We start from the raw sequence: 18762 nt of genomic DNA, 5'->3' as shown, positions 1-18762 counted from the left end.
GATGTCCATCGTCATGTCCAGGTTTGAAAGGGTTAAGAGAAGATAATGGGTTTTTTTTTAATGATTTCCACATTTCTAGTGATGGAAAAGCAGAATAAACGTATCTATGACTCCTTTTTTTCTTTTCTACGAATTATTTTATGAGGGTCAGTAGATTTGCAAATCATACTGTTATATACAGGCTATGTATGAAGAATTACAACCAAAAAAAAGTATTTCTTTCCACATTTAAACAACATCTGAGCTTTTGTTGGAGACCATCCTGCCAGTTAACTCCACCTTGGTTTGTGTTACATTGTGGTGACTCCTGTCAGGACTGAATAGACTGGGTGGGTGGATCGCGCATGCGCAGTGCGCTCTCTCCTCCTATCAGTGCCGCAGGAAAAGCGCAGAGAAGACGCCGCGGAAAGATAGAGGCAGAGAGGAAAACTGTTAGAAAAAAGAAAGAAGAACAACATGAAAAACAAACAATGTCTGTAGTTCCTGAGTGAAACTGTCCGCCGGTGTCGGACTGTAGCTCTCATCCTCTGCCGCACAGCTGCTCCGTTATGTCGGACAATCTGAGGAGGATAATGTCTGGGAATGGAGGAAATCTTCAGAAATCCTGCTGCTAAAAACTGCGCCGCGCTGTCCGAGTTTAAGGATATTACTGAGACATTTAAGTGAGGATGGTGCTGGTGTAACCGAGGATCCAACTCATCGTGCTCTCCAGCAACCAGGCCACGCACAAAGTTTTTTTCCATTTTTTTTTTTCAGGAGAAGGGGAAATTTTGCTGCATTGAATTCCTCTGGACGGGATGTCATCCGCAGTCAGGAGGAATTCCTCTGGCTGACTGATCCTCCAGCTGCAGTGTAGCGGGATCCCGAGAGACAGAAGATGGGAGATGCGGCAGATGACAGAGGGATGAGACGGACCTTCATCGTCCCCACCATCAAGAGCTTCGATCACTACGACTTCACCAGGGCCAAAATATCATGCAGCCTGACGTGGCTCGTGGCCAAGGCTTTCGGCTCGGGTAGGTGGCGCCTCCTTATCGCGTGCATCTCTGGATTAAATCTGTGGAAAACACTGTTGAAATAATCATCGAGGATGTGTAAATATGTGGACTGATGTCGTGTTGGACCGGGGGGACTATTTTGTAAACAACAGCTTGTGATCAGACTCTCACTGTCAGACAAAAGCAATTCAGCTACTAAATAGGAAGATAAATACAAACTGCAGTATTTCCTCTCTTTTTATCCCATCAAATAGAAGCAATTGAATAAAAATGTTTACCAAAATAGTCCCCTTTATACCCATAGTTAGGACTATCAAACTGATTTAAACTATTTAGGCTTAATGGTTGCATTTCTGTATTTTTGTTTACATTGTTTTCCATATCTCTACCTGGAGGTCATATAGGCTACATGACTGCTCATGTCACAATGCCATTGATCTAACCTGTTGCTTGCCCATTGCCACTGATCCCCCACTGCTGGAGTGTGAGGTAAACCTGTTATGTAACACTGACTACAGATCTTTACTGTCAGCCTTCACTGTTTGATGGCAGATCAACAGATGCTGAAGGACTCTGTGCTGTGACTTGAGTCAAAGATGTCAGAAAATGCAATGAAATTCAATGCTTTTTTAAGGAAAAGTTTGCAAACACACCACATACAAACATTCATTCACACCTGTAAAAACAATCCAAAAATACAAAACATTATAAGGTAAGAACTGGTCAATAGTGCTTTACACTTAGTGTCAATAAATGCAGATGCATTTATCATTTTATACACAGTAAACAGTGTCAAATGGCTTCTTCTACACAATGTGTGCAGGTCCTTTAAAAGTCTTGAAATTTTAATTTTACAAATAGACTTTAAAAGTCATTAAGTAGTCTTAATTTTGAATTTGTAAGGTCAATTACCAAACACATTTGATCCAATTTAATTTATCCATCTTTTAATTTATTTTAGTCAAAATGAGACAAGCTTCTCTCCATGAAAGTCCACATTTTTTATGTTACAAGTCTTTAAACCTACCATTGAACCTCATACTGTCTTTTTACTTCATACTTGCATACTTGAAGATGTACATTAACCTATTTCACTCAAATAACCATATTCTTACATAAAACCTCTACCTGTGTACAGCTCTACATATATACAACTTAACCTTTATACTCACCTGTAATGCTTTAGTCAGAAAAAGATGATTTATCAAAAAAACAGTCTTATATTTGGTTAAAAGTTATCTTGAAAAGGTCTTAAAAAGATGTGATTTAAGTGTCTTAAATATAAGATCAATATGTTGATTATTGCTCACCACCCTTTCCTAAAGCCCAAGATGTCCTAAAATTACATGTTATGTCCAACCAAAAGTCCAAAACCAAAAGATGTTTAGTTTTCTATCACATTAGATGAGGAAAAGCAGTAAATCCTCACAATTGAGGAGCTGAAAACAAGGAACACTTGAAAAATGACTGAAACAGTTTTTCTCTTGATCTATAAAATGCCAGAATAAAGTCAATAAGGCCCATCGCACTTTCCTAAAGCCCAAATTGATGTCTCCAAATGTCTCGTTTTGTCTGACCAGAAGTCTGAAAACTAAAGATATTTGGTTTACTGCCATATAAGCCAAAGGAAAGCAGCAAATCCTCAGATTTGAGAGGCTGGAAATAAGGTTTTTTTGGCTCTTAGTCGACTTGATAAATTGTCAATAACTGCCAGTTAGGTTTCTGTTTATCAGCTAACTGACTACTTGTTTCAGCTTCACTGAAGAAACACCTTTTTTAGCAAATTATAACAAATTACAGGCAGTCGACTTGCTTTTCTTGACAGTCATAACAGTGATGTTTTCATATGGATATGTCTGTCAGTAATTATTCTTTGTGTGCGACTTCATGTATCCACGTTCTGGCCTGTCTCCTGTCCTCAGTGTGGTCTGGCGGCCTCCCGTCATAAAGACTGAGAAATTCCAGTCAGAGGTCTACTCCAGCTCCTAATGAATGCTTTTAACGGCTGCTACTCCATGAACGGTACTCTGAGTCTCTGAGTGGCTGCCCAACAGACAGAAAAACCTAGAGAGATACAGATCAAAAGACAGACCTCTGAATCACGCCCATTGATCCAACAGCGAGCGCCAAGTAGAGCTGCACGTGACTCGTTACTCTCAGAGTGAGCGTGAAATGTTGGAGAGACACAGGACGGCAACATGTCTTAGTTCAGCAAGACCTGCGGCTGTGAACATTCTGCTGCCGCCTTGTTTTTTCCCGTCCCTGTAGTGACACATTTTCAGCTCCCAGCACCGCCGAGAACTGTGGCCCAAATCATAACCAGTCCTCAGAGCCTTGTTTGGCCTAGTTTGGACAGATGAGCGATGGTTTGAATCTATCGATGCTCAGATGTAACAACTTTCTCATCAGCCTGAAGTTTGTACTGAAACTTTGCCAACCAAATGTGCATGGTGTGCATGAAAAGTAAAGAAGTTAAAATGCTCATACCCCACTTTTCATAACAAAGTGATTTACCGTACGATGAAGAAGAAGGGGGAAGAGACAGAGAAGACAATATTGTAAAAACTAGCGCGATTAAGTGTACAACCCCCAAAGTAATCAAAAGAAAGCCAAAGAAAACAGACAGCTTTTTAAAGATGTGGATGAGTCTAATAGGACTGAGGCAAAACACATTTGCACATGGGGATGTTTGTGAGTGGGTGTGTAATGAATGTCAGAGCACAGCTTAACTGTCTCCACACTTTTGTCCTGATGTGTCTCCATGTTGGCATCAGAGGAGCAAAAGCCCAATAAAGACTGCATCAGATTTTAATAATAGTGTGTCAGTGCTAGCCTGTATTTTTTAAGAACCCCACCAGTCATGTTTTATGTTATAGAAAAGTACTCTTTTTTTCATAATTTGTGCCTGTTTTTGCAGAAATAGTTCAGTTAATGTGTTAAAATTGCATCTATTCCTTCTCCCTTATTAAGAAAGCCATCATCTATTAATATTCAGTAAAGTATTCAACTGCAGGACACAAGATGCCTCCTGCTTCACTGAAAAGTTGGTTCTTAGTGTTGGTGTGTGGCTATCGGAGGTTTCACATCACATATTGAACCATCATTGGCTTCCAAACTACCACATGCTAAAGTCAAAAATACATATTTTTCCTTCCACCTGTAGTGCTGTACATCAGTCTAGATTATTTTGGTGAGTGTTGGAAATATCGGCTGTACAGACGTCTGTCCTGTCTGTGATGAACTAGATGGCACTCGGCTTGTGGTGCTCAAAGCGTCAAAAAATACATTTGAAAAACTCAACAGCAATATCTCTCTCCAGAAGTCATGACCCGGTTACTCAAGATAATTCATAGACCACGTTGTGAGCAATTTCATGTTGGAACTATTTACTTTTACCAAACTACATCTGTCATCAATATCACTGTTCAGAGGGAAGTGTGCATCTACTGCTAGCTCACTGCGCAACACTGAGCTAGCTGACATTACAGCTAAGATGAAGAGGACGCTGTTTGTTTTTACATCTGGAGCCTCTCGTCCATGAGTACATACACACTACCTTCTGTGTGGTGATTCGTTTGGTGGGTGTAGTGAGAAAATAGTTCCTGCATAAAACTGCTTGCAACAAAGTCTGTGGATTATCTTGAGTAACTGGGTTATGATTTCTGCAAAGAGACATCGCTGTTGCGTTTTTCAAATGTTTATTTTTAGCACTTTGAGCACCACAGGCTGAGTGCCATTTAGTTACATTGTATTTCAGAGAAGGCGGACATCTCTACGGCCGATATCTCCAACTCTCGATGACTCACACCAAAAAAATCTAGATTAACAAATAGCACTGAAGGTAAGAGGAAAAATATGTATTTTTAATTTTTGGGGTGAACTCTCCCTTCAAGGGCCTTGTTTTGGCTTTCTGTGGTTCTGAATATGAGACCTGTTCTCTAGGTACATAAATCTGCACTGGGAAGCTCAGACATGCAAGTGAAGTAACAATAAGCGAAACAGATGTTTGAGTGGACGGGGATTTTAAGAATTGATGCATTAGCGGCATTGATTTCTGTTAAGTTCTCTTGGGACTAATGTAGCTGTGGGTTATTGTTCACTCACTGTCTGACATTTGTTTACCTCAGAGATGCTTCAATATAACTGCACTCAACAGCAATATGTGGTTATCATTTGAATAATTTATCACGTCTGAATGGTGAGTTTACACCAAAGAGTGATACCGCGTTATCCACTGCAGCGCAGCAGACACCGTAGTGATTCTGGTTGGGCTCAGCTGTTTCACTCAGGTCAGGGCAGTGATGTAACCAGCGTCACAACAGGTCACCAGCACTAACCTTTCACTGAGCTCACGCTGTTGGATGCGTCAGTTCCCACAACTTCATCCCTTAAAACAAAGGACAAAAATCACCAGTTAGAGTCAAAAGAGTATTCTCTCCTGCTATACTGAAAGGTATACTTTGTCCTTAAAGCTATGAGGGAACTGAATAGTGAAGTCAGATGGTGTGGTGACCGGCTTGAATGAAAACATCCATACTTCTTCCATTAGGTGAATGGACCTTTAGGCTTTGATCAGCTAACAGCTGTGCATTGATTTTCATGGCTTTGTGCTCTTTTTGTCAAGTGGTACGCTGCTTTGAAATGAGAAGCCAGCTAATGCTGTCCGCTGACTTACATAGCATGCAGTGTCAGGACATTCAACAAGACTACACATTTGAAGGTGTCTTAAACTGATGACATGCTTATCTGCTTAACTTTCTTGACTTGTTTCCTTGTTTTCTATATAATTCCATCCAAAATTCTTGCAGCTGTTGTCTACGCTCTGTGACATATTCGCAGGACCTGCTCTTGCTATTTGTTTCTAAAGATTGTCTGAAATGGGGAAAATGGGCTTTTAGGTATGTTAACCCTGCAGCTAATCTGGTACAGACTGATTTTATTCCTGGGGGGCTGGTTTCTATAAGTTTTTTTAAAAGTAGCTTTTGGAAATTGGAGGAAGATCAGTTTGTAGATGCTATGACAGATATTTGGCTCTATGTGATCCAAGATATGTTGAACTGATTTCTTGGTAAGCTGTGATTCCAAACTTTAATTGTCTGTACCTGTTATATGTTTGTTTGTCTACAACTTTCTTAAATTTGCTGCTGCTTGTTACCTATTACTTCTTAACAATCTATATAAAGATGGAGATCAGCGCTGTTTTAAATGAACAGTTAGCTGCCACCTTGTAATAGAATCACATAAGACAAAGCTTAATTTCTGTAAAAACTTTAGAAATCATCCCCAGTTGGCAGCCTGGATCACTAACTGAGACAGCAAACAGTTAGCCAGCAGAGATAAACACTGCTGACCGTGATGTTGTGTATGCTGCACTGTGATCGCGGGGGTCTCCAGGGGAGCAGTCTTCTCCGTGCCTGGACTTCCTGTGGCAGCTACTTCCTGTCTGTTTCCTCTTTGATGGCCAACACAAAGGAGAGGGTTTTTACTTGATGAGGCAGCTTTTCATGAACTCTAGTAAAGCCATTGTAGCCTGCTGTTCTTTTTATTATATATTTTTGAAGGATTTTATTAACCTCAAAGCTTAAAGGACATCAGATTAAACACTTTCAAGTGTAAACTGCCATTATCTGAAAAGAAAGCCTCTGTCTTTGTGAATTTCCAAGTGATTTCTCTTTAAAGAGTGTACTGTAACCAACAAAAGAACCATAGATGCTTCACACAAATGTCGCTTTTGTTACCGTATCTGTAGGCTCAGAGAGCGCTTCATTAATCAGCTTTATAGACTTTCTGACAAAAGTTGGATCGATTGAATTGTTGTGACCAGACGCAGAAAGGCTTGCTATGAAGTGGGTGTTGATGTGGTTCAGCATCTGTCTGTTGCTTTAAATATATCTTTTCATCGCCTGGTGCTGGAGCATGGGAGGGCTTACCACAGCCACTGGAAAACTTCAGAGGTTTGATCACAAGCGTAATGGATTTTGAGCTGTAAATTTTTTATTTTATTACGTTGTTTTGTTGAGCTCTTGTGCCTCTACAGTGTTGTTATTCCTGAGGACTAAAGAGCAGAAAGCTGTACCTTTAAGATGGATTACTGTAGCGTCCTTAATTTCCTTTAATGTGATTCAGAGGCGAGCAGAGAGGAAATGACCCCACACACCAGGAATACACACTCATACTGGAGCATGCAGTGTCATTAAAGTGTGTCACCACACACACATGAACACACACATTCCTTTACAAGGGTCTGACTAAAGTGATGAGGTAGGGATGATATTTAGGGTATATGTGTAGTTCAATAACAGACTGATGACTAGTACAGTATAACTTTGAGTCACAACATGGTCAACAACAAAGTATGGTGAAGAAAAAAAGACAGTAGTAAGTAAAGTAAATTTATAAAGCGCCTTTAAAAGTGCAAATAAAGAAGTCAAACAGATAAAACAATAGAAACTATAAAAACAATCCTGTGCTTTCTAAACAGGTGAATTTTTAACAGCATCTTAAAACTATTGACTGACTCTGCATTTTTAAAACTGGGGGAGAAAAACACATTCTCTCTTTCAACTTGTGAAATACTGACGCTTGGTCAGTGGCCCTAAACAACAAAATGACAAAGACTGATGTTTCAGCGCACACCGGGATGCTCAAGTTGACACTTATTTCTTAATAGTTCACATTAAAAACAAAAGAAGGAGCTAACTACACGTTTCGTCGTTTCAAAGGAAATGCACATATTGTACTCATACAATGCCCACAGTTTCCTTTCAGAATAAACCTAGAACCAAGGTGTTTTTAGGTTTATTTCCTTAGGCTTAGACAAGAAGAGAAAAAACAATAGTTTGGCTTAAAACAGGTATGCTTATTACTAATTCAGTGTCACGTCACATGACATACATTGCATACATAATGTGACATACATCACAAACCTAGCATGCTACACATGTAAGCACACATTATTGTTATTAAAATAACTAGGTTAATTTTAAGTTTCACAAGGGAAACAAACAGTGGTCTCCTGGGTTATAGTCTGGAAGTTTTTTAAACATCCAACTCCCCTCCAATTCACCTCATGGGGACTTTCTCACTTCTTATACTTTGGTAGTTATAGGAGCATCAAATGGTGCCACTGCTCTGTGCGTCTCATACGGCCGCTAAACGTTAACTCTTTGTGACAGTATCTGATGCTAAGGGTGACTGACCACGCATCAATATTTGACAAGCTCGGAGTGAGACCGGGTTAGGGAAGACGAATCCAGAGGGTGAGTTATTGCTGCAAATGTGAAGTCCCCTTTGGTTTTAAGCTTAGATGTTTGGACTGACAGAAGGCCATAGTCAGAGGACTGTGGCTAGGGGACATGCAGTAATACAAAGCAGTGCAAGCCTGTGTGGTGCTTTATAGGTGACTTCAAAAATAAAATCTGCACTCTCTGGGTAACCTACATAGATTGGCTAACAATGATGGAATGTGTGACCTACATCATGCACTAGTTAGCAGTCTAGCAGCTGCAATTTGGACCACGAGACACGAAGAGTGATTTGGGGTGGTGAACGGTGAATTACAATAATCAAGATGGGAGGAGACAAAACATGAATAGTTTTAAAAAGGATAATTGAGCTTTGATTTTGGCAATATTTCATAGTTGAAGGAAACAGTATTCGAGCATTTTCTTTCATGCATTTGAAGTTTTGTTGGTCAAAGAAGATTCTTTAGTTTTTCGAGGCATGGCTATGCCTTGCAGTACAGAGAGCTTTTTAAGGTCATTTGGTTTAAGGGAGAGATATAGCTGCATATCGTCCACATAACAATGGCAAGAAATGCAGTTAAAATGACTTGAATCAAGTAACCAAGGAGAAGCATGTATAGAGAAAACAGAACAGGACCAAGGATTGAGCCCTGGGGAACACCACTCCTCAGCTGACCAGATGAGGCTGTCCCTGCACTACCCACCTAATTTTGAAGCTTACTAAGGAGAATATTGTGGTCAACAGTGTCAAAAGCAGAGAGAAAGAGTAAGTCCTGGAAGTGTGTGTGTGTGTGTGTGTGTGTGTGTGTGTGTGTGTGTGTGTGTGTGTGTGTGTGTGTGTGTGTGTTCAACTATTTTCTTCAAATCAGATTTACTGGATGAGGTAACAGAATTAGATGGTACTCTGTGGTTTTTAACATACACTTCCACTTCCACGCATAGAGATAAACACACACACACACACACACACACACACACACACACACACAGTGGCTTTGTGCTCACAAGATAGTGAGATAAGCATCAGCAGCGTGACATTTTTGTTCTTATTATTGTAATGCTGAAAACTTTCCATCTGCCTGAAAAGTGTTTTTCACCTCTAAGTGACCTTACCGCATAGACTAAATCATCACTAACTATGTGTGCGTGATTGTATGCGGTAGTGGCAATCTTCAGCTTCAATTTACAGCCACTTAAAGTGCTTGTTTTTGCCACTGACGGGCTCAGATTGCCTGAAAACACTGTTGAAAAGAACCAGCAGAGAAATTAAATGTTTTTCCTCTCCTTTTTGCTGATCTGGTCTGTTTGTTATTGTTCGTAACCTAAGTCTTGCTCAAGGAAAAGTCTTGTTCTGAAATCTTAAAGACTTTTTTACATCATCAAAATTGGCTAAATATTCAGCCATGACACTGAAAATCTTTTAGATAACACTGAACTACGCGTTTTGTATTCCAGCACCACAAACTCTTACTGGCGCTTCTCTCTCCCACTGTCAGTAACATTTCCACTGTTGTTTTTCTTGCAAAAAGTCACATCTCCCGAGATTTCGGAACAACACTTCTCTTTGAGCGATATTTGGATGCTATAACAAACAGACCAGCAAAAGTTAAAGAAAAAAATTCTCTGCAGGGTCTTTTCTGTAATATTGTTAGACTCATATAATAACAATCAGAACCTGTCAGCGCCAAAAATAAGGACTTTCAATAGATGTAAGTTGATGGTGCACAATTGCCTTTAGGGATTACATTGCAACCTGTTTTGTAGTTGTGTCTCTTTGATTTTAAAAATCTTTGTCTCCATTAGTCAGTGAGACACAAAGACGTGAAAACATGTATGGTTAAAAAAATACAGAAGTTTCTCTTTAAAGTCAAATATCAGCATTGGCCTGAAAAGATTTTTTCTCCTGATGTGAATGGCCAATAAGATGGCGCTTTAATCTGTTAAATTAGGTCAGATTTACCCTGGTTGTGACTATTTTCAGGACTGTCTTAGGAAAAGCATTATCCAAGGCTGTTAAAGTAGGATGAAAAGTTTTGTTTTAAAATGTTACATAAAACAAATATGGCATGTTTTACATGTAACCTTACTTGAATTAGTTTTGTCACTTCCCCACAGGATGTGAACATTTTGAAAAACATTGTATCTCGTGTCTGCATCTACCTATGGGCCATCATGGTAAGAGCAGGCATGTTAATAGGTTAATTCCACTACAGGAGAGACTTTATGTTCTCTGCAACAAGATGGAAAAAGTTTTTGCATATATTGGCATTGGCAATCAACCAAAATGAGTTGGAAAATATCGACACATCAGCAGAAAATCCAATATTGTGCATCCTTAGTTCAGGGGGTACATATTAACAAAAACCTTCTCTAACCCACGTATCCTCTCTCTGTCTCTTTTTTTCTCTCTTTAGATGCTGTACCAGAGGAGCTGGCCGAGCCTTTATACAGGGACCAGTACAACCAGGAGCACCTGAAGCCTCCGGTGGCCTGCCTGCTGCAGTCTGCAGAGCTCTACTGCCGGGCGGGAAGCCTGATCCTCCGCAGTGATGCTGTCAAACCTTTACTGGGACACAACGCTGTCATCCAGGCTCTGGCACAGAAAGGCCTGTACGTCACTGACCAGGACCGACTGGTCACTGAGAGAGATCTGACTAGCACACCTATACACATGGTGAGTGGAGATTCGCATGACAGAGTACAAGATTAAAGACATCTTGATTTTTTTGCTAGTTTTACATTCTACAGTTCAACCTTATATATTTTTTGTTGTTTTTTTCTGTATATATTTCTTCGTACTGTAGACAAATATTCATATTCACGCTTTAAAATGCATAGATATTAGGAAGTGTGGTGATATGATGTGTGAAGTGCTTGATTTCGAACTCAGTCTGTTCATTTGCAAATGTATAAATATGCTCACATTCATGTTAGTACATAATGCTATGAACCAGGGCTACAACTAAAGATTCATTTGAATTATTTGTTTATAAAATATAAAAAAAGAGAGAAAACTGTTTGTCACAATTGTATAGAGACCAAGATGAAATCCTCAAATTGCTTGATTTGACTAATTTATAATCGAGGACTCAAACATTTAAAATTTAACCAACCCTATAAAACCGAAAAAAGCTGCAAATCCACAAACTGAAGAAGCTGTAACCAGCAGTTGCTTGATACATGATAAATGAATCAACTCATCAATTCAGGACAATAATTACTGTGGATGTTACAATGTGCTTGTCTTTCCCTAATGGGGAATAGTTATTGAGTTATATGATAGTGTGTTTGTGCACACAGCTCCATATGTCCGACTGTTAGACTGTCTTCCAAGATCTGTCCTGTTGAGAGAAAAACAACCGCTAATGACGGGTTTCCTATAGCAACCCATTACTCACTGTTCGGTCTCTGTGTCATTACACAGCTCCGGGCAAACATGCCTTTGAGGTATTCCAGTACTATGTCTTTAATACTGTGTGCAGCACTGGATGGAAGCGCATAAGGCTGGAATGTACAATCAGAAAATAGCGACAATGTCAGTAAAATTGATTAATATTGCTCATTTTGCCTGACCTACAGTCCAAAACCCTCTTACCTGTAGTGCTATTTAACAATCTAGATAGCTTTGGTGAAAGCTGCCAGGTGTTCTTAATATTGGCCATAGAGATGCCTGCCTTTGCTGAAATATGGTGGATTTAGATGGCATTCGGCTTGTGCTCAAAATGCAAAATCCAATGTCTCCTTCCACAAGCCATGACTCACTGACTCAAGATAATCCATAGACCTTGTTGTGAGCAATTTATTGTCAGAAGTATTTTCTATCTACAGCACTTTACCTGCAAAACGCATCAGGCATCGAAGTGTGCAACTGCTCATGGATGCACTTTGAGCACCATAAACCGAGTGGCATCCAGTTCCATCATATTGGAGCGAAGGCAGACATCTCTATGGTTGATATTTTCAGCAATTACTCACAGCAAAACAATCTAGATTGATAAACAGCACTGGAGTTAGGGAAAATATATATGTTTTGGATTTGGGGTTGAACTGTCTCTTTAAACAGAGATGAGCAGAAAACCCCTCACACCTGAGAAGCTGTAACAAGCTAATTTGTGACATTTTTGGATCATATCACCTTTTAATGGATTGTGAGTAGAGTAGATTAAATTCTGAGCCCTAAAAGCATTCAGTTATTGTTATGAAAGATGGGAGAGTCTGTGGCAGCAGATCCAGACACACTGCAAGCACACGCATGGCTGGAGACCGGGCACTTCTGCTGACGCCAAAAGGTGTCTGCATTGCAGTGCACCCTCTCTCCCTCTTTCCCTCCCTCCCTCCCTCCCTTTCTGACTCTCACTCTGTCTCCCTATCTGTCTTTCTGTGTCTTTCTTCAACTCTCCTCCCTCTCTCCATCCTGTCATGCTCTTTTTTTAAAAAATCCTACTCCTACCTCTGTCTCATCCAAACTCTTATCTTTGTGGATTAAATGAGAGTGGGACATTGTTATCCCCTGAATATTTAATTGAAGCTTGAGCACATTTCATCGAGCCTTCCACTGCCCACACATGTTTCTCTCTGTCAGGTTGTGTTTTATTTGCCCTCTCTCTCTCTGCTTTATGGATTAATTCAAAGTCACTTGTCAAGGGCGTTTTTCTGGTCATGTTTGATTGTGTTCTCTACATCACGTATTGATTTAGGGTGTCATAAAAGTGGGAATGATGGGCGACGATTTGGTGCAGCACTTAAAGACCCCATGTCCTTTGTCACCTATACAAGTATATCTATATATCTTTCTTTGTCTCTGTGATTCTGTGTGTGCTCGGGAGTTGATTTAGTGACCGTATTAAGTAGACAAATGAAGCCTGTAGCCCATCGACTTCCTACAACTGTTGACCTTCATTTGTGGATCACTCATTAATCTGTCCTTTATTGTTGCCTCCTGAACTCATTGGATTGGTTCTGTCGTAGTGGAGCTGCCTGTGTGTGTGTATTTGTGGACTCAGCAGGATAATTTCAGTCACGCTCAAGTCGAGGCTTTCATTTTGGGTTATGGTATATCTGCGGAGAAAGTGATGACCTCATGGTTTTCCAAATGCAATAGAAGAATAACTCATGTCAGGGAGGAGGAGGAGGAGGAGGAGGAGCGTGGCAGTCTGTCAGAGGGGCTGCCATTTGACTGTGATCCAGTAGGAAGCAGGAAAGTAGAGCAAGAGAGGAAAGGAAAGAGTGGATGTGGAAGTCAAAAAGAGGGCGATTGGAAAGAGGGGAATTGAGAAAAAGCTGTGGAAATGCAGTAAGGAAAGATAGAAAAGCGAGGAGAAAAGAGGGGAGGTGTTCATGGCAGGCGGGATGACATGTGTGAGCCAGAGAACGAGTGGAAAAGGCCCACTGTTAATACAGTATGGCCATCTGGAAAAAGGGGAGAGGAGGGGACAAAAAGGAGACGACGGGGAGGAGAGAAACCGAGTACATACATGGAGAGAAGGGAGGGCTGAGGAGAGGAGAGGAGGAAGGAGGAAGACGTGATGTGCACTACTGCAGCACTGTGGAGGGTGGGGTCTCACAGTGAGTCAAAGCACGTCTGGTGCACAAATGAGAGCCCCCACCCTGTCACATGATACACACACACACTCCTCCCAAAGAGCTGTCAGACCTCCAGCAGTGTGTTCAAGACCTGTGTGTCCTTGTCCAGCTTTACTTTCCTGTTTCTCCCTGACTTTTTTTACGTCTCGAACTTGCTGCCCTCTAAGTGTTAAAACCCTAAAGTGATGGAGAAGAGAGAGCTGTAATTGAATTTTCCTGCATGTAGAGGGGCGCGTACCCTCATCTAAAAGCCTCCTGCTGAATAGTGCTGAGAGATTTAGTGAATTTTATGGACGTGTGTGTGAGAAAGATAGTGAGAGCGGTCATTATTTTTAGTGGCAGTTTGGACAAACTGAGCCGGACATGTAGGTGTAAAGTTGTACAATAATATAAAACTCTTGTGTTGCGTTGAACGGACACTTGCGATGTTTGTGGGGAAGGAGGTTACTTTGATTATTTGTTTGCTCAGCTGTACTGTGCTTTCCTATAGATGCCTTTGATCAAGGGCGCGCGCACACACACACATGCACACAACACACAGACATGCAGCCCTAGTGAGGCTGAATACTGATGCTCCTGTTAGAGAGCACTGCAGCTCTTTACGGCTCTTTATGACCAGTATCTGCCATTTCCACAGCCTTATAAGGTGTGTCTGTCACTATGAGTGGTTTAGACTTGCTTCTGTGCCCACACACACACACACACACACACACACACACTAAAGGTCTTTGTGAAGGGATAATAGACAGCCCACGGCTTTTAAATCCATGTAGTGTCAACATCAGTGTTTTTTACTCTTGGATATGAGAACTGTCCGTAGGTATGTAGGCAGCGGCTCCATATATTGTCTGTCTTCTTCTTCTGTCTCTCGTGCACACACCCATATGGACATACACACATACATGTTAGATCTGAATACAATGTTGCTCTACAATCACGACAAAACATTGACACAGAAAAGCTGACATAACACAGTTGAACAATAACATGGTAAAAGTAACAACAACACGAGTCACAGAATCACAATTGTACACATGTAGGTGTAGTATCAAAGTTTCAGTCCTCTGACCTCTTAAAATTAAAATAATTATAGCAATAACACATTCATTTTCTATTAGGGGTCGTATGAAAATTATTGGGGACAGGAGAGAGGCTGGACGTCATGTTTCATTCTTAAAACTGATATGAAAGGAATAGTTTGACATTTGGGAAAATACCAGTTTTTGGGCATCAAAACTTCAATGAGCAATAATTGCGATTATTTGAAGCTTCAAGAGGTGGATAATAAGAGAGAAGGACAAAAGCTGGACTCTTTTGAAACCTCAATCTTCATTTGACCCAACTAAGAAGAATTACGGATTTTAGCCTTTTTGTTCAAACGCAGGATGCCGAAACATCAGCCATAATAGCTAGAAAAAAAGCATACTTTGCAAGGGGGCTAAATGGCTACTTACAGTTTTCAGGTGATTTGGCAAGCTGGTTGTAGATTTGTGATATGCTAATTTCCTACACTTTATGGGGTGCATCTTTTTTTGAAAAAAAAATTGAAACTAGTCTCTTGACTTTTACAGCAACTTGATACTGTATCATGTGTGGTCAGATTGTCCTGGTTTTAGTAGTGCTGGACTGCTGCAGACTGACATTAGATGAGAGCGAGTCAGAGTCACACTACCACAAAGTATAAATGTGTCTTGTCTGAAAAGAACTAATAATAATTAATGTTGTCCATAATGAACAGCTTAATGCCGCCCATGATGATTTTGAATATTATGATTATTTATTACAGACAAAGTTAATGGGGAAACAGCCTGATCCAAATTTTAAAAACCTCCTTGTCTGCACATTTAAAGCTATAAACATGTTTTATATTGTTTCTTTAATCTTAGCAGATATAAATGTAAAAATAACAAGTTGTGATTTTACTGGGTGCTGTGCACTCTTTCTATTATACTGAACTGCTATTATACCATTGTAGAGGACCCTCTCCCAAAAATGTCGACTCCCATCCCTTCTAAAAATGTCCATACAGTCCCTTAGGAAACATTCAAATTATAAACTTTTACATTCCACAATATGGACAACAAAACCGTCATCCATGTTTTTTGTTTTAATGTAGATTTTCATTAACAAATAGGCTCTAATGAAACATAAATTAACAAAGTGATTTGTCATTACCATTTAAATTCATGTGGCTTCTTTGCCCAGCGCTCTAAACACACACACACACACACACACACACACACACACACACACACACACACACACACACACACACACACACACACGTGCACACACCTTCACAAGCTTCTTAACATTAAAGATTTAGGGGGGTTATGCAAATGAGTTCAGAAAAGCTTCAATCACAGAAAAAGCTCTGTGGGTTTTCATGAAAATCATGTTTTCTGGATCTCCAGCTCCGGTCTAAGCTGCTTGGCCTGTCTCTCCCCCAGTCTGTCAGCCAGACCAGCCACTGAACCTCTGCAGGAGAATGCACGCAATGTCAAATATCTGGCAATATCCTGAAGATGCAAGAATTCAGAACAATGTCTGCAGACTGTTTCATAGACAATATCAGGCACCTCTCCAAACAAACCTGTTTACCCATGTAATAAAGTACAGCTGCAGCATTCAGTATATGTCCACCCGCATTCATCATTATACAGGTCAGCAATGCATCAGTGTCAGCAATCAACTGGTCAAGTCAAGTCAATTTTATTTATTAAGCCCATTATCACAAATCACAATTCGCCTCAGAGGGCTTTACAGCATACGACATCCTTCTGTCCTTAGACCCTCACGGCGGATTAGGAAAAACTACCCCAAAAACCCTTTGTTGTGGAAAAAAATGCTAAAAACCTCAAGAGGAGCCACTGAGGAGGGATCCCTCTTCCAGGACAGACAGACATGCAATAGATGTGTTTACAGAACAATAAAACGACAGTAATATATGACAAAATTCTACATAGGAAGGAGATGAAGAGAGACGGAGAAATGCACACCAAGAATAATAATAACCATAACATAACATATAGTATAACAATAGTATTACATATTAATATTAATAAATGTAGTTTATGATAGTATATATACATGCACATGTTATAGTTTATGTATGTAACAATAATCATATGAGTTTAGTAATAGTGGAACTATGACTAATAATGGCAGTAGTAGTAGGTGATCGAGCCACAGCCACAATCTGAAAAATCTACGAGATAAGGGAGCGCAAAGGCTCCGACAAAGAAGCTGAGTTAGTAATATGCAGTAACTGGACACAATTGTTTGCAAATGAAGAAAGAGAGAAGGAGGGGAGTTCAGGAGTTCAGCTTTTAAAGTTATCCTCTCTATTTTCTAAGACCAATTACTGACGTACGCTCCACGTTTGTTTAAGCATCTCAGCGCTTATTTCCATGAGGAGTTTGTTTCTAACTGCCATATTTCTTCAGTACACGCTGTCTGTTTAGGCTGGCAGACGCTGAGTACCAGCAGCAGTCCAGAGCTGCAGCGCTGGATCAGTTGTTGGTTTCTTGGGGAAACACTTGGTCACACTGGCTGTTACACGAGGCTCTGTGGTTATGAATGAAGGCCTGTGCCTGACAGTACAGTCTGCGGTGTGACGAGGTCTCGCTGCTTGTTTGTGTCTGTTGGTTTGAGTCACCTGGATCGCGGAGCACCTGACTGAAGTTGTTTGTTCAGTTAGGTTGCACACATGCACACAGAGCATGAATGTTTTTGAGTTGACCTGGTGGTGTGACAGGAAAGGGAAGGGGAGGTCTGTTGGTCTGACCGGCCAGGAATGGGATTAGAAAAAGCGAGGAGAATGTCATGCTTTGTCTGCTGTTTGCGTCGATGGCCAGTAAAACCACATTAGGTCATGTTTGCATTCTATAGAAGTAGTTGGACAGGAACTTTGATTCTCTAAAACTTCATGGGTTTTAATCATCTTCAACTTCCTGGTGTCCACAAAACTTCCTCAGTTGACATCACAAGACAGAGCAGGTTTGAAGCATGACAGATTTACTACAGACACCTCATACGACACATAAACAAACAAAAGTGTGTGCTGCACATGCAAGATCCTTGCTTGCAAAGCAAACACTTGCACAATGGCTTTATTGAGCTCTGGCTGAAGTTAAGAAACACAGCTCCACACAGAGGATGTTAAGCAGGTGTGATGCATTAGAAATGTTCATGAAAATCAATTGAAAACTTGTCACTTTGTTACTTATTTATGATCCATGTGTTTGTTATTATTATTATTGTTGTTGTTGTTGTTGTTGTTGTTTATATCTGCATTGGGTACTTTTACTTTTAATACTTTAATTACATTTTCCTGATTGCACTTACTTACTTTTACTTGAGTGACATTTTCAATGCAGGATTTTTACTTGTAACATAGTATTGCGGTATTAGTACTTTTACATAAGTAAAGTAACTGCATGCTTCTTCCACTACTGCTTAAGATCAGCTTTTTGAATAAAAACTTGTATTTCAACAGTTTTTGGAAACTTTGTGCTTGAAAAAGTCAATGTGATGCACAGAAGCATAGAGAAGAAGCATAGCACAGAAATAAAAAAGTTGGTCATTTAGTCGCCACTTTCATGCTTTTTGAAAGAAACGGGAGAATAAATTGCTTGCTGGCTTTTGTCTCAACAGAGTTCTCATCTGGCGCTCATAGACACCCTGATGATGGCGTACACTGTAGAGATGGTGAGTGTGGAGAGGGTGATGTCCTGCATCAACAGGTACTCTTCAGCTGAACCCTCACACAGTGACGGACACATCCAGGAGCTGCCTTATGACACAGAGGATGCAATCGCCACCTGGATCAACAAGGTACACTCACACACACACACACACACACACACACACACACATGCACACACAGGAGCACGTTCATGTGCACACAAAACCATACAGACATATGTTTTCCCGTT

At 40.4% G+C, this 18762-nt stretch overlaps 1 protein-coding gene across 2 annotated transcripts in view; it reads left to right on the top strand.

Annotated features, from left to right (window-relative positions):
• The first annotated feature begins 342 nt into the window (after positions 1-342).
• The window catches only part of camsap2b (calmodulin regulated spectrin-associated protein family, member 2b), a 44980-nt gene continuing 26560 nt past the window's right edge, over positions 343-18762 (top strand). Inside the window, exons 1-3 of one of the 2 annotated variants that reach the window (XM_042497345.2) lie at positions 343-1016; positions 10657-10916; positions 18482-18661. In XM_042497345.2, coding sequence (XP_042353279.2) covers positions 878-1016; positions 10657-10916; positions 18482-18661 — 579 coding nt within the window. In that variant the 5' untranslated portion in view covers positions 343-877. The remainder of the gene's footprint in view (positions 1017-10656; positions 10917-18481; positions 18662-18762) is intronic. The other variant, XM_042497346.2, reaches the window with a different exon arrangement.

This window comes from Plectropomus leopardus, chromosome 12 (genome assembly GCF_026936395.1).
Source record: "Plectropomus leopardus strain MGB_pleo_1.0 chromosome 12, ASM2693639v1, whole genome shotgun sequence".
In the NCBI taxonomy this organism is placed as follows: domain Eukaryota; kingdom Metazoa; phylum Chordata; class Actinopteri; order Perciformes; family Serranidae; genus Plectropomus; species Plectropomus leopardus.
This window is presented reverse-complemented; position numbering and strand designations above follow the sequence as displayed.